Raw genomic sequence first — 24,951 nt, forward strand, 5'->3', positions numbered from 1 at the left:
GTCATTGGATCCCTGTACTTTTATTTGTTAAAATTGAACCTCAGCACTTTTAATTTTACTAAAATACATTTATTAATCTTTCTTTAATATGAATGTTAATATAAATTTACAATTGCACTATATTTATATATATTCAATTGTAGACTTCAATTTCATATTTTATTAGAAAATAATTATGTTTTAGATAGTAGAATATAATAAAATAAAATAAATGTCTAATAGCAAAATATATTCAAACTTTTACGAGTTGTTGTAATTTTATCCAAAACTTTTAATTTTTATAATATATCTTAATTTTAACATTTCGTGCAATTTTAGCCGGTTTTCTCCAATCAATTTTGTCTTAAGTGAGGCACTTTTGTGTTAAGCTGTGGATTTGGTGTATGATTACTTAGTAGCACAAAAGCGCCTCAGCTTGTTCCCAGTGCTCACAAATAAGCCTCACATCATTGGCACCATGGTAGGCATAATTCTGAAATTTAGGAGAAAAAATTCCATATCTATCAAATCATAATAAGAACTAAATCATTTCCCAAGTATAGTTAATAGAATTAAAATAACGACCCACTGCTGGGACTAAATCTTTTTCTGTTATTTACAACACAATGTCGCAGATTAAGCTGGGCTAACCCCAAAAAAAAATCCCTAGTCTCCATGATTTCATGAACTGCCTTCTGCAAGATTTAAACCAGTATTAGCCAGCCGGCCTTTCCGGTTTGCGTTTCCTTCATCCATCTTTTTAACATGATCACCATCTCACCAATTCATTTCAAACCATTTAAAGGTTGAATTCATCAACACTGAACACAATGCTTTTTCTGGGTGCTGCTGCTGTAAGAGGCTGAAGCTTTCATGTCCTATTCTGAAGAATCAATTTCTATTGTAGGAGCCTTGCCAAACTGAGACATGTACGAGAAATTTGGCAATTTTCTTCTGTTTGAATTTGGGATCCGCTTCCTTCTGCCTGAAAATCCTTTTCCATTAAGTGAATCGGATAAAACTCCCATGTCCATCTCCTTTTTTATGTTATTTTCGTCCTCATAGCTGTAGTATTATTCAACAAAAAGGGACGAAGAAAAATTGCTGTCAGGATTAGCTAAAAAATAGGTTGAAATACAATAGCATTATACAACAATTCAACACATATAGTGATCATGCCACTATTACCGCTACTTCTTTAACTGCTGCTGACGAAAAGGTAAGGAAAATAAAAGGTTGCATGCTTGGACTATCGCGCCTACATGCACTTAAACTATCAACTGGCGTGTGCCACATTACCTACCGGCATGCACTTCCAACTAAATAGTTTCATCAGAAATGAGAAGCCATTCCACCCGACAGCCACAATATATTAATTATCGCTCCAAGAACCATTTAGAACTTATCAAGAACATCTGATGAGCGCTTGAGAATTCATATCTCCTTTCATTTGATCTAGACCTAATGTCCAGGTCTTTACAAATGGCTTGCTCCCATAAAACCTAATCAGTGATTCAGAGGATACTTTCCTCACCCAAATGCTGTTACGCTTTCCCAGCTTCTGGCTGGACAAAGATTAAACAGATTATTCTGAACGACACAGATGCATGCAGAGAAATGCTTTACACTAGAAACCAGTACAAGATTGAGAAACTTGCAGCCTTCAAATCACAAATATAAGCCAAACTGTAAGACCTACTACTAAATGGAGGCCTCGGTACTAAAAACAAGCATCATTTACACAAATCCAGTAGGAAAAAGAAAAGATAAAGACAGGCAAAGGAAATAAAGTAGAAGTAGATAGCAAAATGTTCTAACAGTTTTCCACAAATTCACTGATCAAGGAAAGAAGCAATACCGAGCACGAATAATTTTAAAAGCTTCTTTTGTTGCATAAGGTAACCCAGTCTTTGGATCACGATACCTACAGGATGAGTTCAGAATTTAAGCATAATAAATAGTGTTAAGCATATATTTGGCTTAAGCTACAACTTCAAACACGTAATATGAACCACCAGAATAAAAGAAGCTCTTACTTGGCAGGCAAGCCTGTTATAGCACACACCGGCTTTTCTGGATCTGGTAAGAGATTGTAAGAAATATATTAAGAGAGCTCTGAGTGTGTAGTGTGTAAAGTATTGGCCGTATATAAATTCTAAAATGAATTATCGCTAACAATTTGCTTTCCTCACTTTAACATGTCTAAATCTGAAGGCTTGAAAACTTAAAGACATAAAGCTTCCAAAAACCATAAGGGTATGTGTCAACTTCCACTTGCAGCTCCTTCATTATTGACAAAGAATAAACTCTTCTTTTTAGACTATATTTTAAGTTTTTTCCAGCCTCTCAGAAGATTCCTGGAGATGAATGGATTTAAAACAATGGTACCAAATTCTTTATCGGCAGGTTGGTTACAGAAGACAGTTCATTTCAAATGTAAGCTCCAATTCTAGGGAAAAACCCAATTAATTGCCTTGTGATTTAATTCATTTTCAAATAGAGGCCTGTGATTTTGTTTGCAACAAGGACCCAATGTTTTGCACTGTTTGCACATATAGGTATTTGGCACTAACACAGTTAATGTGAAAAGGGTGTAAACTCATGATACATCAGCATATTAGTTGCCATGTCAGCATTTTTTAAGGAAAATAATGTTATGTGCTAATATTGCAAAACACAAGGTATCTCAAACAAAAATAAAAACTCTTATTGAAAATGGCTAAAACCACAAGATGGTTTCTATGTATTTTTCCCCAAAACTTATGCTCTCACTATAAAGTCGGTGCAAAAAAGAACATGCCATGTGCTTTTACTCTGATATAAAGTCAGGAGATGCCCGCCAAGTTGCAGAAAATCCATTCATATCCTAAACTAACTTTGTATGAAAAAATGAACAAGTCGGTTTCTGTAAATGGTAAAGCACAACAATGATGCATCTTTCTTTCAAGTATATGCTATGAATTCATTCTATGTTTAGATTGAGAAAAAAATAAACTGTATCTTTGTGGCAGGGGGGTTAATAAGATTATGTACACTCAATCAATCACAAGTTAATAATAGTTAGGATAATTGTGAGAACAGCAAACCCCATTTTGGGAAATAAGATCAGGATATATTGTGTATGTATAAAAGAGGTTCCATTGCTGATGCACTGAAATAAAATTCAACTAATTCCAAAAGAAAGTAGCTCATTTAGATTATATTTAGAATATAAATAAACCGATGATAAAATTAATTGTATCCCAAAACTATTTTCACCACTAATCACACAGACTCGCCAGCACTAAAGCACATAAACATTATGGCTCAATTTCATGGATTAGATGCCACTGAAATTACAAATTCAAATGCACATAAAGTTAAGATTCAACTTACATGGATTAGATGCTACAGAAATTTCTGACTGAAATGATATTCCTCTGAATTCTAGATATGAACAACCTACAGGTGAGTTCGGCATTAACATACTGCTCCAATAATAAAGAACAATCTAATGGCATAATAGCTGCATAGTGCAAACAGTAGCCTTACCATCTTTAGAGAAATATCTTATCTGTGGGCCATTATACACAGCTTTATGCACTATTGCTCTTTTCTTAACTTCTTCTTCCCTTGCCAAAACACGCTCTAAATTTCTCAAATTCATAATTTCTGCACAATCATTACACACATGTAACTTATTAAGAACACAACTTTGAACAAATAAATTAAGTTTTAAACATTTAAAAAAAGATATGATACAAACCTGTTTGAGCGGCTTCAAGAAGCATTTCTTCTTGTGTCATTCTCTTCTCTTCACCCACCTTTTTCCTTTTTATTGGCTGCTAAAAGCATCAAATAAAAATATTACATCATTAGGCAGCTGAATTTACAGTTAAGTAGCTGCATATAGGTTGAAATTTAGCCTAGATAAATTGCTTTGATGAGCGGATATCCTAAAATCTTGCATTGGAGAGTCTTATGATTTTCAAATTTCAGATTACGAAACTGAGAATAGACTAATGACCAGCAGAAGGAACAATGATTGATGAAAAATTAATAAAAAATTATTTCTAGAAGACTTGTTAAGGACTAAATCTAACATATCAAAATTCCAAGTTTTCATGTTGATAAATAGTATATTATCCAAATTAAAAAATTAAAGTCCTCTAACTCCAAACTTAATTTTTATTGACATAATATGTATCTGAATCGTATAATCTCTAAAATTGATGATAAGTACCATAAAGCCAGGCTACACTAATTTCTGTCAAAAAATAAATAATCCAAAAGTTTAAATTTTTAAGTGAGACCGCCTATAATTTTATTATCTCTAACACACACCTAGACAGGAATTTTCATTAGACTTGAAGCGTAAACAAGCACATGTCTATTATACCTTGTGTTCAAATATGTAATTAACCAAATGAGGATTGCCAGAAATCAAACTATAAATCTTTCAATTATAGATACTCTAGTAACATATCAAATAACCAGTCAATGGCAAGCGACATTCCACCATCGTTTTATTATCTCTACCACACCCCACAGCAAAAAACAATAGTGTGTAACCAAGATCTGACCTTCATTGTTGCCTGCAAAGCTGCACTTATTGCGTCTCTCTCGGCCTGCCTAACAATGACTGATGTTCTAGTAGATTTCCTCACTATTCTCTCCCCTTCACCATCATCGCCCGCATCATGATGTTCTGGGGCAGTAGAATCTTCTGCTAATTTTTCATCCTTGGACTCCTCACCAAGATTGGAAAGAACTTTCTTTTTCTTTTTCTTCTTTGTCGAAGGCTTTCCAGGATATACAAGTCGTTTCCTTTTTTGCTTCCTTTAAGATGAAATATTAAATATTAGGTAAGAATGCAACAAAAATATACATAGTGTTGTCTAGCAAACGAATACTAAACCTTTCATCCGGAACATTTTGTGCTTCTTCATCTGGTTCAGACTCCTATCACCAACAGAAGGCAGCAGTGTTCATGCTTACTAAAAGTCAGAGATAAATAATCATTGTTGCATTAAAAGAATGACTACAATTTAATATGGCAGGTACCAAAAAGAAACGAGAGCACAAAAGCTAAGAAAATTAAAATTGCTCACGTTATCGTCAAAATCACTATCGAACTCATCAGCAATCTCCGGCTCTTCATCATAATTATTATCATTCTCTTCCTAGTAACGAAAACGAACAAGAATGTTAGAATTTGTAGTCCTGTTTAACAATGTATTTTACTATTTTACGGCAAGACTTATGAACATTGAACTACAATACACTATTATTCTCCTGAGCAGATCAAGAACAAGTATATAAACAATGACTAAAATAACCTCTAAAAGAGCATCCTGATTCCAGAACAAGTCATCCTCTTCATTTTCCTCATCAAGCAACTTGGTCATACTGTGCAATTCAGAAAAAAAAACAAAGATTAAACAAACAAAAAAAGCAGCAATTTATAATTTTAGGTTTTATTAAATTGAGAAATGTTTAGTGAAAAATACACATCAAGAGATGGCAATTGGCAAATAATCCAGAAAGAAAAAGGTACCGTTTTCCTCTGGTTTGACGAGAAGCTCGATCGAGAAACACAATAGGCGCTGCTTTTTCTTCTTCTTCTTGGTTAGATATCTCCATGGTTGCTAGTCAGCTTCGTCACAGGATTAAAACTTGACTGTCAGTTAACTACAATCGAAACCCTAATTTACAGAAGAAATTGCAGACGAATCAAAGGATATATGGAGGGAAAATAGTTTAACAGATAAAGTACGGAAATCTGGTAATTACTTAACCCCTCCAATTTGGATAAATATACAAATTACTCCTTCATAATATATACTCCAATTTGGATAAATATACATATTAATGTCCAATTTAAATGTTTCATTTCTATTAATGTCCAATATAAATATACATATTAATATCCAATTTGGATAAATATACATATTAATGTTTCATTTTCCCGTCAAAAAAAATGTTTCATTTCTATTTTTAGATTTGTTTAAAAAATCTATTTTTTGAGTATTTTTATAAAAAAAAAATCACTTTTATTTTAGTCATTTTAAAAGGAGTTCAATATAAAATTCTACTACTACTAATAAGGACAAAACATAAAAAAATATGAAAAAACAAAAATAATACTAAATAATCTCTTATTCTTTATGTAAAAAAATGTGGTAATTTTCTAAATACATGTTTCGGTAATTTATTTACACTTTTACATGTCAGTTTTTTGACTTTTTTTTTCTGATTTTTTTTATTTACAAAAAAATACTTTTTTTTAATTTCATAAATACCTTTTTCGGTTTTGGGTTTTCATCCAATTTTGGTTTTCGATTTTTTCGGTTCGGTCGACCGAACCGACCGATTGCACAGCCCTTTAGTTTTTAATAATTTATTCTCTTTTTTTATAGATTTTTTTCCTGGGATTTTTTTTAATTTTTTTATCATGTTTTTATGGTGTAACAATAGTGTATATATAGTGTTTTTATGGTGTTTTTATAGTGTAAGAATAGTGTATATATAGTGTATTTATGGCATTTTTGTAGTGTTTTTGTGGTTTATACTATATAAACACTGCAAATACACAATAAACATTGCAAATACACCATAAATACTGCAAATGCACCATAGATATAGTAAAAACGGCAGAAATATACTAAAAACATAGATGTCCCGGAAAATACCAGAAATGCACTATAAATATACCAAAAAAATACAATATAACGTAAATATATTATAAAATCACTATAAATACACCATAAATCAATTGTTCTTTACAAAATCAGTAGCAATAAACAAATTTATGAATAAGAGAAAGACAAAATAATCATGTGAATAATAGAACAATTTTATAAACAAAAAAATTATAGATCTACAATAATTTATTTACAAAATGTTTAAATCATCACAAAAAACATAAAAAATTACACAAATCTAAAAACGATGTCGAGAAATCTATAGCGCGAATGGAAGATAGGAACGGACTAGCACGAACGGAAGAGATGAACGAAAAAATGACCGAAACGACGAAAAATCCATCGGAAGTAGACGAACGGAAGCGCGAACGAAAAAGCGAATGGCAAAGTAACCGGAAGAGACAAACTGAAAATCAAAAGAAAAAAAAGAAAAGAAGAGAGAACTTTAAGAGAGACAAGAGAAAAAAAAAGGAGTGGTTATGTAAAAAATTAACCTAAAATGAGATAAGATTACTATATATATTGAGTATTTTTGTAAATAAGTTATAAAAATAGGTAGCATAGAAAATAAGAGAAAGATGGTCAAAAATGGTGTAAATATTTTGAAAAAAATAGATATTTCGCAAATAATCCCTAAAAAAATAGGACTTTTAAAATGAGGCGAAAGGAATATATTTTTTCCAAATTGATAGGTTTATTCTAATTTTGAGTTATATAATTTATAGGTAAATATCTAAATGTCCTTAACTAAAATAGTTTTAATCGAATATAATTAAATTGATTATAATTTTAATAATAAAAAGTTAATAATTTATGTATTTTTAATTTTAAGATAATTTTATATTCTTTTTATCCCAAATTAATAGGTATTATTTTTAAAAAGTTTCCTAGATTATAGGCACTCTATTTTATAAAATATCGTCAAATTTATCCTCATTAATTATAGTGATATGTCTTTGAAAGAAAATAAAATTAACAAAAAATAAATATCAAAATTTTTGAAATCCTAATCTAAATAAAAAAAACAAATAATAAACAAAAGTATTAAAGGTAATCATGCATCATAAATCGTCATTTTGGATGCTCACACGATGAAATTTGGCCAAAAAATAGCGAACATTGTGAGCTAAACTTATGAGAATCGACATTTATCCCGTAAATGAAATTAGGTTCAAAAATCGCTTAAACCTCACGACTTGAAAACAAAATAATTAAACTGCTATTTTGCTACTCTGCAGTCTATCTTTAAAAAGAAAATCCAAACTCACTCAGTTACAACATGCATGGTGTCTTTTAATCATTTTCGTCATCAAGCTAAAACAAATACTCATTAACATCAGTGCAAATTTCAGTTATATTTTCATTTCTAGTTTATTTTTTAATAAATTTATTTTTTCTAGAAAAGAGACATTTGCCTAACTCGAGATAGACAACTAATGTGATAATGGGTATATGAAATCAAATGAGAATTTCCATTGCAACAGAACTTTCATCGTAAAATTTGTAAGTTATATCCAAGTATCTTTCGAATCAACTTTTAATTAAACTTTTTGAAATAGTTAGGATAGATTACAGGGGGTTCTTTGTTATAAATCCCTAATCGATAACTAAAACAAAGAAATCTGCTTTAATATTATGAGTACTATATAGAATTTGATAAACCTTTTGAGAATATTAGTATTTCAAAAAACCACCTTCATTACTATTAATAGCTTCAGAGGAATTAGTAATGTCTTGATAGAAAAGCATTCATCGTATGAACTTAAGCAATGTTCTGATAATAAAATAAGCTACCGATTCCATCAGAGAACAAGTATTTAATATGAAGTTTTAGTTTTCTCCAATATTTAAAGTAAGAGTACTATTTGGTTTTGTAGATTTTTGTTAGTTTTTTATTTATATTTATAATAAATCATCACATATATATATCTACTTAAGTTAGACATGTATATTATATGAATATGTATAAATAGATGTTGTATGAAATTGTGTCAAATGCTATGATATTGTTTTTCCAAATAAAAGCTATGATACACTAGTACCTAATTTCGTCATGTCTTTGGTTACACAATTTTTTGCTAATAAAACATTGGATAAGTCATAAGTGTATATTTGTGACTAAATAAAAAAAATCAATTTCTTAATTTTATAATTTAATATGGATGATAGTAAACAAATTTTAAAATTTTATTCACATCAAATAGATTTGAAATAATATCTTTAAAATAAAAAAAAAACATCAAATGAAATAAGTAATGCACATAGACTGGAACTTAATGAATATACTCTGTTAATTAATGTAACTTTCTTTTAGAAATAATAGCTTTTACAACAGCTAAAAATCAAATAATTTTGGAAACTCATGAGAGTAATATTTATTAATCTTGGAAATAATAATTATTTAAGAAAAGAAATTAAATAAATCAATAATTTATATATATTTAAGACTAATGAGAATATTCTATAAATAATAGTTTTTTTTTTTGCAAACATTCTATAAATAATAGTTTGTATAATAGAAAAGTTGAAGAAAAATAAAAATAAAATAAATAAGCTATAGAAGTCTAAAATTCATAGGAATATTTAGATAAATAATTTATATAAGTTTAAAACGTATGAATAATGCATCGTTGGTCCTTCGAAATATGTTAGCTATATGTAGATTTTACCAAAAAATATTACATTTACAAAAAAAGATTCAAATATGTTCATCCATTAACTCAAGAACTATTTTCGGATTTGACAATAACAGACCATAATCAAAAGGTACACCGGACCAAGCAACCTGGAGCCATTAAAGAGGTAGAAAATAACATTATGTTAATATGATTTGTAATTGAATCGAATATATTATACAATTCTATGCCTTGTTTGTCATAATTTAATTCAACTTCGTATAAAAGAGGCATTATACAAGCTTGAAAATTCAACTAGTCCTTCAGAAGATCGAATAGAACTAACTACCATCTACCAAGAAGAAACCTGAAATGCTTAAAACATCTTGCAGGCATAGAAATGACACTGTTTTCTCCAAATTCCTTTGTGTTCTACATGTCACGATGAGTCCACCCGATTTAGCCCGAAGGTTTGGCAATATCAAACAGAATTTATCATTTCTCCTCGAATTCAACGTCGATAATATTAGGATCGGATTTTGATGAAGAGGTCCCACCTCTACCACTACCTCTACCACCTCTTGAATCCGGCTGCCACACAATATTACCACAACCAGCACAGCGTATAACTTGGTTCTTGTACCCCACAAACTGCCTCTTACAAGCGGGACAAGCCCCCTGTTAAAAGTTCAGTAAAAAGTTTAGTATGCTAACAACAAATTGAGTTGTCAAATGAATAGAAACTACAGTAAGTTAAAGTGTAGCCTCAGCAGCTTTACAGAGGATACAAACGTAATTTAATGGGTTTTCATTAGGAAACGAATGTGTAACTTTTGTTATTTACTAAAGCACCCCGAAACATTCGTGTGAGTTTTAAGGGAGTTTCAGATCACAGAAACGTTCCGGAAACTGAGAAACACAGTTTATTTATCCTTCCACTAAACCAGAAATTATTCCTTAGGGCACATCATTACTTGTGGCTGCAACTAATGCTAGGCAGGGTATGGGAGGTAGTTTCATAGTGTGTTACTGTTACACCTTAGATACTTCTTACTAGTTGTTCCTCAATTTTTATTCCATTCAGTTTCGTACAAAACCTAAGAATCTACCAGTGTAAGACTTTATTCAGTGAGGCATAATGGTTCAAAACTATGATCATTAATTCTTATTTAGCTCACCTAATTCTCCTAGATTCCACCTAAGATTAGACCTATTAACAATATTCTCCTTTGGACCATTTCTACCTTGTCTCTTTTTTTTTTTATCATTGGGGAGGGGGAGCGCTCGTGGAAGGAACTGAAACCACGGCCTAGCAGAATGCTGTTTAGCGTTTAAACCATTTGAGCTGTAGCTTGTCTTGGTTTAAGGTTCACATCACTTCTCATGTAATCTTAATAAGTGAGGAGATACTAAAAGCCTAACAATCAAGTGCCTACTCCTAGTGCATAATATTAAGGATTAAAGGCCTAGTATCCCCATTCCCTTAAACAAAGGTTAGTTTTACCTATTTTAATATTATAAGAACCCAATATTAGCAATAATGTATAATACGTATACACACGCATATCTTTTTATACAAAGACATTATAAACAAACTGAACATCGTGCTACAGAAAAGAAAACTCATCTACTATCACATGCATAAAAAGTATTAAAACTGATTTTCATGAAGGAGAAAAAGAAGAAATACAATATTAGCTACTACTTTCCCCATGCTTGCTTGAATGGCTAGAACAGCAAAATATAACAAAGGTGAAAGACTCTGAACCTAACTACATAACTCATCAAGAAGCCTAAAAGATAGTCAGACAACTGACTTGACCTTTGAAATACAAACCGGTTAACGAAATGTTAAAAGCATACTGTGCTAGGAAGAAGACATTGCTAAGTGCCAAATATAAAGAAACTATACCTTAATTACGAGATTATTTGCCACGGTCCCAATGAGAAGAGGTGCAGCAAATGGTAGAACCCATGTAGCAAAAATCAAGAATCGAAACAGCCATCCAGAAAACGCAAACCAAAGGAAGAATATAGTCTGGAAAACAAAACATAATTACCAACTTTTAACCATTTTATAAATGAGAAAAAGACTATGCACTGCATAAACTAATAAAGTTCAGACCCAAAAATCAATTTCAGATGCAAACTATTAAGTACAGAGAAATTCTTATACTCACAGCAACACCCCTCCCTAATGGGGTATCAAGGAAACCACTGAGCTCCCTCCTGTACTGCAAGAACAGCAACAACAATAAAAGTAAGATAACTAATTATCAATGTACCTAATTAACAAAACGTTACAAACTTTTCAATAGTCACGATCTAGAAGTAAGTGCAGTGGCCTTAAAAAATGATAATAATCAAAATGAGACAAAGTTCTCTATAAAATTAGGAAACGGTAACAAGATTCAAACTACACCAAACCAAGTTATCTGAACTGAATTCTTGCACAATTAATCAAATATAATCTAGGTAGCACGGACATTTCAATCAATTAACGTATCCGTTTCGAAAACATCTCGAACACTTAGACATTTTGGAAGCGAAATCTCAATTTCTAGATAGAAAACCATAAAATAATACCGTTTCGCTGTCCGTGTTCGTGCTGCTAGACTATGATTGAGAGAGAACTGATTACATAAACTTCAAATAGTTGATTTTGTTTGGTATTTCATATAGACTCTTGCAAACAATTAAAAATGGTCTTGTTTAGGGGGAAAATCGTGTTCAAGAATTAAACTCAATTCAATTCAATTTTTTTTAGCCAATTAACACTAATAATTAATCAAATTATTGCAGTTTTAGACTATCAAAGTAAAAAAATAAACAAGAAATGAGAAATGAAAAGGAACAAACCCTAGGCAAATTCCGACTAAAATCAACCGTAAAACTCCGCCACCGGACACCAATCTCCAGCTCTCTATCAATCTCACGAGCACGATCAGCGGCAGATTGTGCCACGTCACCAACCCTCCTCGTCACAGAGTATCTCCTATCTATACGCTCAGCCGCTTTTCTCGCCTCATATAATAACTGCTCAAACCCATCATTTGCACTCCGCCACGTGTTTCTCGCGAACCTGTCGAAGTCTCCGCGCTGGAAGGCGCGCACAGTAGCTACGTGGCGCAAGGCAATAGGCCTGCGGGGTTTTAGGAGCGCGTAAAAATATGGTGGCTGCTGCTGCAATGGCAGAGTTGTGGCCATGAAGAAGACTGGCTGGTGGGATAGTGAAGGCTAAAATATTTTATTGGAAATTTGTTGAGTTTTAGTGTTTAGAGCTGAATAAAATTATTTTATGGGCCTCTTCATATCTGTTAAAAATCGGGCTGTGTTTGGGTTGCTTTTGGGCTGAATCATCAAATTTGTTGGGGTCTTTACACAAATACCCAAAAAATAGAAAATATTTACAAAAATATAATCTCAAAATTTTATTCACAAACAATACCATATTTTTAAAAGTATTTACAAGAATACAATTTTTTTATATACAAAAATATGATTCTGTATACATTCAGTATAAATTTCATATATATATAATACAAATTTTGTAAATAAATCTATATTATATTTGTATACAATTTTATTGTATATAATACGAATTATATATTGTTTTTCTATTTTCAGATCTGATAAGAAGTGGCGCTGTGGAGGTGGGCGAGTGGCGGCGTGGAGGAGAAGCATTGGAGGAGAAATGGTGACGACGACTTGGAGGAGCAGCGGCCGCGACGTGGAGGAGAAGTGTGCAACGGCGGGCGGCAACGGCGGCGTGGAGGAAAAGCAGCGGGCGGCGGCAGCGTGGAGGAGTTGACGAGCGACAGAGCAACAACCATATGATAAAGGGCGGTAGCAAAGTTTAATAGGTGAAGGTGATGGTGTTGGTAGACATTAATGGAGGAAGAGAAATAAATTAGAGTTTGAAGGAAATAAGAAAGGAAGAAGATAAAAAGATGGTATTTTTATAAAAAAAATTTAAAAAGTATTGTTTGTAAAGAGAAAAGTGAAGTGGTATTTTTATAAATATTTTTTTTTTTTTGTGGAGGGTGTAAATTTCTCAAATTTGTTGAGGAAAATTACATGACACCTAAATAATTCAGATGCCGTGCAGAAAGGTATAAAAAAATTCTCGTAGTTTTCATAAAAGTACAAATCAGCCCTTTACTTTTTTGGAGTGTAATTAAGCCCTCTTTATTTTCAAATAGGACAAATAAACCCTTTCATCCAACATCATTAGAAACATTTGTTAATGGCTGACATGTCTATCATAATCATATAGGAAAAAAGTTCAAAAATAATTTCAATATTTAAAATATTTACCAAAAAATTGAGGGGGTAAGTATCCCAAAAGTAAACTAAAAGGGTTTATTTGTTCGATTTTAAAATAATAAGGGTTTAATTGTTCAATTTTAAAAAGACGGGGGCTTAATTGTGCCCAGATAAACTAAAAGGGATGATATGTACTTTTGAGAAAAACTCGAGGGATTTTTTGTATCTTCTGCCATGTTTACAAATCAAGCTTTTCCGCTCCTCTCCGGAGAACCCCAAAAAAATGTAAATTGATTTTATTTTTTATAAAAAATATTTGTTTTATATTTTAAATTTGAAAAAATTATTTAATGAATTAAATAAAAAAATTATTATTAGTTGAATTTGAGAAAAAAAGTATTCTTATACTATTCATAACATTAACGTTTAATTATAAGGGTTAATTTTATAAAAAAATCATAAATTTTACACGAAATTACATTTTAATCACCACCTTTTAAAGTTGGCATTTAAAGGCGACACCTTTTATTTTGTTTCAAATCTATCACTAAAATTAATTTCGGTGTATATTTTTTTTTGACTAAAAACTACTAATCATACATATTGTAACTAAAAGATAATAATATTTGGTATCGATTTATAATTTGGGTCTTTCATTAACGGTTTAGTGAATAATTTAGTCAATAAAAATACATTGAAATGATAGATTTGATAAAAAAAAATTAAAAGGTCATGGTTTTATATGACAACTTTTAAAGGTCGTGATTAAAATGAAATTTCTTGTAAAGACCGTTATGAAATTAATCCTAATTAGAATATATTTTAAAAGTGAAGGATTAATTTGAACTTTATTTCAAATGAAAAGAGGTTAATTTAACTTATTGAGTAGAGGTGAAACGTAAAAACACAAAATAGGGTATAATTGACAATTTTTCTAGGTGAGGGTGTAAATAAGAAATAGTTATAAGGTGGAGTTTCTTTAGGTGATTAGGTCTTATAAAAATTAAATCATTTGGATTAAGTTGCAACAAATTTTAAAGATTTGAAATTTTTCACCATAAGACCGATATATAAAGAGGGTAAAAGTCCTCTAACGTATATTCTCCAATTGCAAGACTCTATTAATTCGAAATTTAATTTTAATTTTTATGTCAAACTTCTCATTATTTGGACAAACATATATTGATATTTAATTTTAATTAATGTGATCTAAATGGGACTAATATTATATTAATGGATGCCATTATGAGTTATATTATGATGATAACAATAACAGCATTCAACAGTGTTTTTCTATCAAAATTAAGCAAAGGATAGATGAAAAATAAACTATACAATATTGAAAGATCAGAGCTATTCAAAATTCACTTGTATATATAGTGGGTTAGTTTGTTAAGCAATGTTTTATAAACCGACTGATAATCAAACCGATGAGGCTATCGGTTTCCAATTTCACCGGTTGAGTAAAAAACACGTAAAATAAATTTTAGACATAGTTTATGATCCAATCAATCAAATCGGTAGTTCAACCACCGGTTTAACCACATCAGCATCCGGTTCAACTACCGGTTAGAACCAGGTCAACCGGCCAATTCAACTGGACGGAATTTCTGAGTTTTAGTGTTTAATGAACATAACAGTTAACCAGTTTTCAGTTTTTAGCTGAACTAGTTAAATCGGCCGGGCCAGTCCGATGTTTAAGAGTGTTTATCCCATGCAACCGTTGCGCCACGTCATTTTTACATCAAGCCAATGAGCATTTGCGATAGGGAATCTTTTAATTAATACTTATTTTTTTTATCATTCAATTTTCCACATGGCTAACGCACAATTGGTTTGTTGCACGAATGACATGGCGCAACGGTTGTGTGCAATAATTTTTCGATGTTTAATGACTGAGTTAAAGCTTAAAGTTGGCATTTTTTGTAATAGAAAAAAGAGCAATAGATTCATCATAATCTCGAAAGAGAAGTCAAGAGGAAGCAAGCAATAATTGAGAACCAGTAGTAGTAGCTACTGCTTATGATTATAGAGACATGACCCAACTCTTAAGCTAACCAATCATTGTCAATCTACATGTAAATATTTTTTTCAGATAGATAGCAACTAACCATAAAAATCCCAGGTGTTAATAGTTAAATATTTAATACCATCACATTATCAACAGGGCTTTAAATATGTTTCTTAAAGGATTTATTTTTTAAAGTGCGGGTGTGAAGATTTAAATCCAAAAAGAGCCTCCACTAGACCACCACTATGATACACAACCTTTAATCTATCTATATATAGATTTTCGAAAATCACTATAAGTATTTTTGTATCAATTCAAAAAGAAGTACAATTATATTATAAGATGCATGATAAATTTGAAGATCTGACAATAAAAAAATAGCATAAATTATAATTATAAACGACTTAATGACAGATTTATCTTATAAACCTGCAAAAAGGTGAATCAAATAATTGAGTTAAAGTTGGATATAAGTTTGATTTTTTGAAGAAATCTGCAGCTAGAAATTTGACAACGCAATGAAGCTTCACTAAATTGTGACCACGGATGACCTATGCCCTTCTTATCACAATTGGAATGTCAGTAATTTATATAGCACAGTTTTAGAGCTTTCTTTCAATGACATTTTTTCTCCATATATATATGAAGAAAACACTCAATTTCATATTTTATACTTAGGATGAATTTCTCATAATTATTCTATACTTTCTTAATAAGTAGGGTTAATTACACCAAAAACCATGACTTTTGCACCTTTTCACGAAAATAACATGATTTTTCAAACGTATCAAACTAAAACACAACCTTTCGTTTATGTTCAAATTCAACATTGGCACATTTTTCGGTAGAATTTCGCTGATTTGGACACTTGATGGGTGTGCCGCGTGTCCTGCCACGTCATCGACAACGCCCCTTATGTCGAATTTGTAACAAAATGAATGGTGATTTCTTTATTTACCACGTTTTAAAGGTCATGTTATTGAAAAATGGTAATTTCTTTTTTTGATGTAATTAACCCTAATAAGTATGATTTTTTTCCTTATAAAACTCCATATTTATTGAAAAATATATTAGAGGTATTGATTTTTTTTTAAAATCTATTACTTTAAAATCTGAATTTTTACTTTTTTATATTAACATTTTTAGATCTGATGGAGTCTGCCTTCTGAACCGGTGAGCGAACCTGCAAAACAGGGTAGAAGCTAACCGGACGGTGGTTGTCCGATTAACTCTCCGATGCTAAAGTCAGTTTAGAGCTTTGAGCAGCGTTTTGAGTATATGAATGTAATTGTGATTCTAGGCATACCTCGTGCTCCTTTTATAGTAGTCGAATATACCTAGTAGAGTTGTATTAGGTAGGTGAATCCTACTTTGTAGGGATTCGGCCGTATCTTAAGGATTCTCCTGATTTGTCGAGATCTACCTTAATCTGATAAGAGTCCTATTTAGGAACGTCTTCCTAAATAGTCTTATCTTCCTAAAGTAGAGCTTATCCTTCCATATGTAGTGTTTGTGTCCAAATAGGACAAGGTTTCCATATTTAGTCGTTTATCCGAATCCCGGACCTGACGCGCTCTTGGCGGATCATGTGGGATTCGGTCTTTATTAGTGTATTACCGAATCTTAGAGATTCGGTATCTCCATATCTTTCCGTCTTCAGGGGGAGTCCGGTGTCGCCTGAGAGTGGATCTCCTGCAACTCGGCTCCATTATACTTTCAGTGGGATTCGGTATCCATCATTAGCCCCCCCGCAAGTGAGCTGAAGTAGTTTGGCATTTATGCCTTAGTGGATTTTAGCTCTTTTGGAGCTGAGTTCTCTTATACGGGCGAGTCGCTTTGTATTCCGGGCGAGTCGTTTCATATGTTTGTGTGTGACGTTTCCTCTTTAGTAAGATTCTGTGTTGCCACGTGTCGGCTTTTAATGATTTAAACGGTTAATGATTCAAAAGCGTTTTGTATTTAATCTCTTCGCATTTCTTCTTTTCCCTCTTACTTTGCTTTTCGAATTTACTCTCATTTCTTGTAGCTATTTCCTTTTCGTTCTTCGTTTGATTATTTGATTCTTCGTGACTTGTTTTCTCCAGTTTTTTCAGGTATGTTTTCTTTCGTCGTTTGGATGTTAATATGGCTTTCTTCTTTGTATATTCTCCACGCTTTATATTCTGGAAATTTCTTCTGTACTTGTTGTTCTTTGATGTGTTCTTCAACGTGTTCTTCAATATATTTTTTGTTTGATCCTTATTTTGTGTTTATGTTTGTGATTCCCTGTTCTAGGATGCCTCTTAGTCGAGTAGAAGATGCTTGCGCTGCTATGGCTTTTACCCGATCGAAGCTTCGTAGGGATGAAGTCTTAGATATCTATTTTAAGTATAGTTTTCCTTTTGATTATAGGGTAATATTACCCGGTGCCGATATGGCTGCGTCTGATTCTCCCGGATCTTCTTGTAGGGCGGTTCTTTTTGAAGAGCAATTTGCTGCTGGTCTTAGGTTTCCTTTGGATCCATTTTTAGTAGAGGTGTGTAGGGATTTAAAGGTTGCTCTAGGGCAACTTTACCCTGGTACGATTAGAGTAGTGCTCGCCTTTTCAGAGGCATGTAGGCTCCGGGGCTGTGCCCCTTCTCTCAAAGTGTTATATCATTTTGTAGATTTTAGGAAGTGTGATGGCTGCTTCGTTTTCGCCCTTGGTAGAGAAGGGCGATCTCGTATTTATCTTCCTTGCCTAACCAGTCGCTGGCGAAGGCGTTTCTTTATTGTCTATCATAAATTTGCTTTTCTTCATTTTTCGGATGGTTTTTCTTCTCATCCAGTTCGGAGCTGTTCTTCTTCTTTAAGTTTATCCGAGTCAAAACTTGCTTTTGACATATCTTCTTGTAGTATTGTGTCTCGTCCCATTTTAGATGTCTTGGTTAATAGTCATCTTCGGAGTCGGTGGTTTCCTTTGGAGGATCCTCCTCGAGGCTTGGCGGATCTTTGCTACTCTTTTGTTCAAGGTATATTAATTTGCTTAAGTTCTTTTTAATGTTTCTTTTGTAGGATGTCTTCTTCTTCTGACGATTTCCTTTCCGGATTTCAAGTAGATTTGGACGTTCCGATGGGTGGTCCTGACGTTCCTGTCGCCAACGTTATTCCTGGCGACATTGTCGTGGATGGAGCTCCTGTTGATATCCCCCTAGCTTCCGCCGAGGTAGCGTTGCCTGAGGTTATTGTTATAAATGATGATGATGGTGATGACTTGGCTGTTCCAGTCGGCGACGAGGCGATTCCGTCACTACTTCCCCCTCTAGCATCATCTATCGTTTCGGGGGGAGTTGGGGGTGTGGCCTTAGAGGGGCCTGTTGTTGCTGATTCGGGGGAGATTTCTCTAGGTCGAGACCCGGATTCTCCGTCTAGAAAAAGACGTCGAGTTGTCAATGATTCTCCTACGAGGGAGAGTTTTCCTGGAAGCTCTTCTTCTGCTCCAGACTTGGTTCGATGGGTCGAAGGTCAGGATCCTGCCAGTTTGCTGAATCCGAGAGTGCTAGCGGAATATATCCGGACTTTGGCGATTCCTGATGATGTCACGTGGTTCTGTGGTAGGCCGGGTCAGGAGCTTTCCGATCTGGCTTGTTTTCATGGTTTCTCTGTAAGTGCTTTCTTTCTTGAGTATAATATGTTTTTTGTATTCAGTTGCTTTCTTATTTGTTTATTTCTGGTGTGTAGGCCCTTCAATCTGTTCTGGTATTGAACGACCACCGACAGTGTGCCGAGGAGGAGGTCGAGCGTCTGTCTGCTCTTTTGGCGACTTCCGAGTCTGAAAGGGCGAAATTGAAGGCCTCTTTGGAAGAGCATGATTCCCTTCTGGCGCAGCTCAAGGCGCAGGATGCGATTAATGATCGCCAAGTGAAAGTGATTGAGAAAAAGACCGATGACTTGACTCAAGAGATCGAGGAGCTCATTCGGATCAATTCCCTTGTTGGTGGGGAGAGGGATAGTCTTAGATCGGAGGTTGAAGGTCTTCACATCCGTCTGCTAGATACGAAGGCTTTTTACTCTGCCCTGATAAGCGAGTATCGCCTTGCGATTGGGAAGAAGCTTCTGGAGCAGAATCCCAATATTGATCTTTCTGGGGTCAACGGGTTGGATCCCCAGGCCATCGCCCGTGATCTCCTCGTCAAGATTTCTAAAGACCGTGTTTAGTAGTTTTCTTTTGATTGTATTTGCTGATGTATTAATTTTGCTTTTTGTAATTCGCAATTTATGAATATATTTTCTTCGTTTTTCTTCGAAATGTGCTTTTGTCTTATCTTTATGTACTTGTCTTGCCTCGAGGGTTATTCTAAACCCTGTTCTTGGCGTTGTTTTTTGTAGAGTTAATCTAAACTCTTTTTATTTTTGTTTTTGTTTCGAGTTAATCTAAACTCTTTTTTGGCGATTCGCCTTTTCTGAGTTAATCTAAACTCATTTTTAGCCTTTCGTGGCGATCTGCCTGGTTCGGCTATTTTGCTTTGAGTTAATTTAAACTCATTTTCTTGGCTCTTAGCCTTTCGTGGCGATTTGCCTGGTTCGGCGATTTTGCTTTGAGTTAATTTGAACTCATTTTCTTGGCTTTTAGCTTTTCTTGAGTTTGATCTTTAATTTATTTTTTCTTCTTTCGTCTTTGATTTAATCATTCGTGGCTGTTCTTGATTTTTATTTCTTTATTGGTTCGTCTGGCTAATCAGATGGTAGCGAAATTGAATTTTTATTGATAAAAAGATGGCATACAAAGCATTAAAGATAGATTTGACGCCATCTGGTAAGACGGAGAGTCATTACCGATGATGGGTCGTTTTTCATTCCTATTCTTCCTTCTTTTCGGTCTTGTTTTCTTGGAGATCCACCACTGACTCATCATAGCACTTCTTGGCTATTCCTTGGTCTCCTCTCAGCGTCACTACTCCCTTTTCAGTCGGTACCTTCATTGCCAGTGCTCTGATGCTGGTTACCGCTGCCGAGTCATGGAGGAAAGGTCTTCCTAGGATGGCATTATATGTCAATTCCATGTCCACTATGTTAAATAGTGACATGATTTTCTTGTTCATTCCTCTTTCTGGGCCGATTATTACTTCCAAGGTGACTGCTCCCAGCGGAGTGATGGAGGGTCCACCGAGTCCTGATAGCGGAATTGGGACTCGGCGTAACCTTGACGCTGTTCCTCCCAACATTTTGTATGCTGCATTCGTCATGAGGTTTACTGCACTTCCTTCGTCGATAAGGATCCGCTCCATGTTCCAATTTTCAATGATAGTAGTCACTACCAAAGCATCGTTGTGAGGTGCTTTGACGTGTTCATAGTCTTCTACATCGAAGATCACTGGCGGCATGTGAGTTTCTCGTATGTTCATTACTTCCTTCCTCTGCTTCCTCCTGATCGTGGAGCTACTATGCCCTCCACCATTAATCATGTGTATGGTTCCCAGAATTTTGGATGGGCGCTCGTCTTCCTTTTCTTTTGGCTTGTCTTCTCTGTTTCTTTTTTCTCCCTTATCATTGCTCTTCTCTTTTCGGGCCACAAATTTCCTCAGTTCGCCTGTGTCGATCATTCTTTCGATCTCGACCTTTAAGTCTCTGCAGCTATCCGTTTCGTGTCCGTAATCGTCGTGAAATTTGCAGTACTTTCTGGTGTCTCTTGCTTCTGCTTTCATTTTGGGTGGCCATACCACGTTTTTGATGTTTTCTTTGATCCACATGAGGACATTAGTTCGGCTGGTGTTTAATGGAGTGAAGTTATTCTCATCATCTCTGGGATCGTATCTCGATTCATATCTTGTCTGGGGGGCGAATCGTCTGCTTTCTTCGGGTCTTCCTCTCCTGTCATCAGGTTTGGACTTGGTTTTTTCTCTGGATCTCTCTTTTGATTCTTTTCCTTTTGCTTCCTTTCCGCGAATCGCCCTTCGCCCTTCGTCTAACTCGAAGTATTTCTGAGCTATGCCCATTAAGTTTGAGAAAGTTGTGGGTTTATTGACTAGCAGTTTGTCCACCAGCTTTCCGAATCGCGTCCCGTCTCGCAATGCTTCTGTCGCCATGTCGACGTTCAGGTTGTCTATCTTCATAGCTTGCTTGTTGAATCGTTCGATGTAGCTTCGCAGGGTTTCTCCTTCTTCTTGGATACAGGCTCTTAGGATACTGGTAGTGGTTTTAGCTGGGATGTTTGTGAGATATCTGTTGAGGAATTCTGTTGAAAGCGAAGCGAAGCTTTTGATCGAGCCTGGTTTTAATTTGTTATACCATCTCTGGGCTGTGCCCGTGAGCGTGGTAGGGAAAACCCTGCAGAGGATGGCGTCTGATACGCTGAGTAGCCCCATGGTCGCTGTGAACCTAGAGGTATGGTCTCGGGGGTCTCCTTCCCCATTGAAAATTGGCAAGGTCGGCAGCTTCATGCTGTACGGGATGGTTTCCTCCATGATCTCGGGCGAGAGGGGTGATCCTTTCAACCTGAGATCCTCTATGTCTAATTCTTCAGATTTTAGTTTCTTGAGCGCTTTGGCGATCTTCTCTTCTAAATCTTCTTCCACCACATATGTGGCTTTGCTTTTTTGGGGTGTCTCTGACGATTCGCCCTCTCCTTCTTGGTGTTTTTTCTTATTTTGTTCTTTCCCTGCATCTTTTTCTTGTCGCTTACTCCTTGGTGGGGCGTCTTCTTTTTCCTTCTCCCTTCGTTCGTCTCTTTTCGTATTCAGACCGCTTCGGGCGTCCTCCTGGTTGTGCTCATTTCTGGGTGTCTCCGGTGATTCCTCGTTAGATTTTTCTCTGTCAGGACTTTCCTCGTCGCTGGTTTCCTTTTCTCGCTGGTTTCTTGCTTCGTTCCTTTCTTCGTTTCCTCTGGTCCGAGGTTCTTTGCTTTTGTTGTTTTCTGCCCTTGTCTCTCGTCGGCCTGGGTTTGCTTTTTCTGTTCTTTCTCTTCTTCTGGGAGCTGTAGGGCTGAAGTTTTCCCTTAGCATTTTCATAGTTTCTTCGTGCCTGTCGTTTGTTCTTTTGGCCTCATTGGCCAATCTGTCAAGATTTGCCTGTACAGATTCTAGTATCTTTTTCAGCATTTCGCTGTGTGGATCTTGTGCTGCTGCATTCGGTGCTTGTTCTTCAGTGCTTAGGTTGAAAGCAATTGGGATGCTTCCTCTTATTGGATTAGTTTGGTACTGGGGTGTTGAGAAAGAGAGCCCTCCGGTGTTGCCTTTTTCCCCGGAGTTGAGAAGCCCGTCTTCCGTCACGTTGATTATCTCCGGAGTGCTTTTTGGGTCCATTGGTTGCTTGTCTTTCAGGTTTACTCTTTCAGAAGTCATCTTCTTCAATGAGATTTGTTTTTGAGTTCAGAAAAGCTCCTTCTTTTAAAGTTTAGTTAAGCTTTTCCCACAGACGGCGCCAATTGATGGAGTCTGCCTTCTGAACCGGTGAGCGAACCTGCAAAACAGGGTAGAAGCTAACCGGACGGTGGTTGTCCGATTAACTCTCCGATGCTAAAGTCAGTTTAGAGCTTTGAGCAGCGTTTTGAGTATATGAATGTAATTGTGATTCTAGGCATACCTCGTGCTCCTTTTATAGTAGTCGAATATACCTAGTAGAGTTGTATTAGGTAGGTGAATCCTACTTTGTAGGGATTCGGCCGTATCTTAAGGATTCTCCTGATTTGTCGAGATCTACCTTAATCTGATAAGAGTCCTATTTAGGAACGTCTTCCTAAATAGTCTTATCTTCCTAAAGTAGAGCTTATCCTTCCATATGTAGTGTTTGTGTCCAAATAGGACAAGGTTTCCATATTTAGTCGTTTATCCGAATCCCGGACCTGACGCGCTCTTGGCGGATCATGTGGGATTCGGTCTTTATTAGTGTATTACCGAATCTTAGAGATTCGGTATCTCCATATCTTTCCGTCTTCAGGGGGAGTCCGGTGTCGCCTGAGAGTGGATCTCCTGCAACTCGGCTCCATTATACTTTCAGTGGGATTCGGTATCCATCAAGATCTAAAACATCTATTAAATAGTATTTTTTACCATTTTTCATTGCCAAATGTACTAAAATATAAAATCAAACCAAAATTTTGCTTAAGTTTCTTTATAATATAAGCAAAAAAATTATGGCAGCATTGCCCAATGATACATTTGTATATATTAAATAAAATTAGCAAACTATATCAGCAAATTTTAATTTTTTAAGTCTGTAAAAAAAAAAGCTTAAATGCACCAAAAATCACCAATTTTCACGTATTTTTGGTATTTAACACGAACTTTAAATTTCGGCATTAACATATATGAAATATCTAATTTTTGCATATAAGACCATGTTTGCATTTTCTTTAAAAAGCGGTGCGTTTTACGTTCAAAAGGGTGTCGTTTTAGATAAAAAAAAAACGGCATTGTTTTATGTCCAAATCGGTGCCGATGTTACTATTGTAAAAATTTGATACTTCACGTACTTTTTATGTCAAAATTAAAAGTTCGTGTTAAATACCAAAAACACGCGATAGTTCGTGATTTTTAGAGCATTTAAGCCTAAAACGAATGACAAAAACACTCATTTTAATATACTTTTAAAATGTTAAAAAATAAGTTAGAAGAAATAAACATCTAAATACTAAAATTATAATTATGAAAAGTTAAGGCATAATTATTCAAAAATTTCTCACCTTTTCACTTTTTCATTTATATCACAAATTTTTAAAATTATCAACTTTATTTCATTTTTCAATTTTCAGTTTCAATTGTATCTATTTATTTCAAATTTGAGTTTTTTTTCTAAAAAAGATTCAAATATATGTCCTTAATAAATGACACATGGTCTAGACAAGCCCTGATATTTTTTTTGACAAAAACTAGAAATTAAGATCATATATGTGTTAAATATGAAGGACATATTTGAATTTTTTTTCCAAATAAAAAAACTCCTATTTAAAAAATAGGTACGATTAAAAACACTAAAAATTAAAAAATTAGATAAAATTTAAAAGTTTAAAATTTAATAAAAAAATATAAAATATTTTTAAATGATTAAACTAAAAGTTAAGACACTATTGATCTGTAATTTTTATTAATTATTGAATTATTTAGTGATGTATAAACATATTTTTCCGGTCCAAATTTCTCATTCTCATGGGGTTTCATAACGCGTAAAATATTTAAAAAATTTATAACCTTACGAGTACCAAGTTGATAATATTTGGAACCTTACGAATACCAAGTTGATAAGAAATGGTTATAGCTGATTAATTATTTTTAAGTTCATTGACTTGAATAAATCAATGTTAAAAATATGTGCTTATAAAAGTTTATGATTTTAGACTTTTAGTTCAATTCTAGACAAAAGAAGACTCTGAATATTATTACACCAACCACAATACTCTGCAGTCATTCAAACATTAGCAATAATGAAATATATTTATTTTCCC

General features: G+C 34.1%; 3 protein-coding genes across 4 annotated transcripts; 1 reads left to right on the top strand and 2 right to left on the bottom strand.

The window, feature by feature from the left end:
* Positions 1–478: 478 nt before the first annotated feature.
* On the bottom strand, positions 479–5,763 carry LOC126664960 (SWR1 complex subunit 2). 2 transcript variants are annotated; one of them, XM_050357594.1, is made up of 11 exons: positions 5,516–5,763; positions 5,298–5,367; positions 5,070–5,141; positions 4,877–4,920; positions 4,542–4,797; positions 3,725–3,803; positions 3,511–3,630; positions 3,355–3,420; positions 2,016–2,058; positions 1,838–1,903; positions 479–1,044 (listed from the first exon to the last, which is right to left on the bottom strand). In XM_050357594.1, the coding sequence occupies exons 1-11, from the start codon at positions 5,599–5,601 to the stop codon at positions 858–860; spliced, it is 1,089 nt and encodes a 362-aa protein (XP_050213551.1). In that variant the 5' UTR covers positions 5,602–5,763; the 3' UTR covers positions 479–857. The 2 variants fall into 2 exon arrangements, with proteins under 2 accessions (XP_050213551.1, XP_050213552.1); XM_050357595.1 differs by having other exon boundaries at positions 3,725–3,800; positions 5,516–5,762.
* Positions 5,764–9,477: 3,714 nt separating this feature from the next.
* Positions 9,478–12,537, bottom strand: LOC126665600 (uncharacterized). The gene is made up of 4 exons (XM_050358434.1): positions 12,137–12,537; positions 11,458–11,511; positions 11,190–11,315; positions 9,478–9,955 (listed from the first exon to the last, which is right to left on the bottom strand). Exons 1-4 carry the CDS (start codon positions 12,482–12,484, stop codon positions 9,773–9,775), a joined length of 711 nt encoding a protein of 236 aa, XP_050214391.1. The 5' UTR covers positions 12,485–12,537; the 3' UTR covers positions 9,478–9,772.
* A 5,945-nt stretch (positions 12,538–18,482) lies between these two features.
* Positions 18,483–19,821, top strand: LOC126665177 (uncharacterized). The gene is made up of 2 exons (XM_056104403.1): positions 18,483–19,176; positions 19,254–19,821. The coding sequence occupies exons 1-2, from the start codon at positions 18,589–18,591 to the stop codon at positions 19,728–19,730; spliced, it is 1,065 nt and encodes a 354-aa protein (XP_055960378.1). The 5' UTR covers positions 18,483–18,588; the 3' UTR covers positions 19,731–19,821.
* The last annotated feature ends 5,130 nt before the right edge of the window (positions 19,822–24,951 follow it).

Source organism: Mercurialis annua, linkage group LG1-X, assembly GCF_937616625.2.
Source record: "Mercurialis annua linkage group LG1-X, ddMerAnnu1.2, whole genome shotgun sequence".
Lineage (NCBI taxonomy): Eukaryota > Viridiplantae > Streptophyta > Magnoliopsida > Malpighiales > Euphorbiaceae > Mercurialis > Mercurialis annua.

Bases quoted from the DNA above. Each gene is read 5' to 3' on its own strand.
- LOC126664960 (XM_050357594.1), bottom strand. From the start codon at position 5,601: ATGGAGATATCTAACCAAGAAGAAGAAGAAAAAGCAGCGCCTATTGTG. The intron at 3,631-3,724 runs GTTTGTATCATA...ATGATTGTGCAG, and splicing joins TCTTGAAGCCGCTCAAACAG to AAATTATGAATTTGAGAAAT. The intron at 3,421-3,510 runs GTAAGGCTACTG...ACTCACCTGTAG, and splicing joins AAGATATTTCTCTAAAGATG to GTTGTTCATATCTAGAATTC.
- LOC126665600 (XM_050358434.1), bottom strand. From the start codon at position 12,484: ATGGCCACAACTCTGCCATTGCAGCAGCAGCCACCATATTTTTACGCG. The intron at 11,512-12,136 runs GTTTGTTCCTTT...CTGTTCTTGCAG, and splicing joins TTAGTCGGAATTTGCCTAGG to TACAGGAGGGAGCTCAGTGG. The intron at 11,316-11,457 runs GTGAGTATAAGA...TTTGTTTTCCAG, and splicing joins CATTAGGGAGGGGTGTTGCT to ACTATATTCTTCCTTTGGTT.
- LOC126665177 (XM_056104403.1), top strand. From the start codon at position 18,589: ATGTCTTCTTCTTCTGACGATTTCCTTTCCGGATTTCAAGTAGATTTG. The intron at 19,177-19,253 runs GTAAGTGCTTTC...TCTGGTGTGTAG, and splicing joins CTTGTTTTCATGGTTTCTCT to GCCCTTCAATCTGTTCTGGT.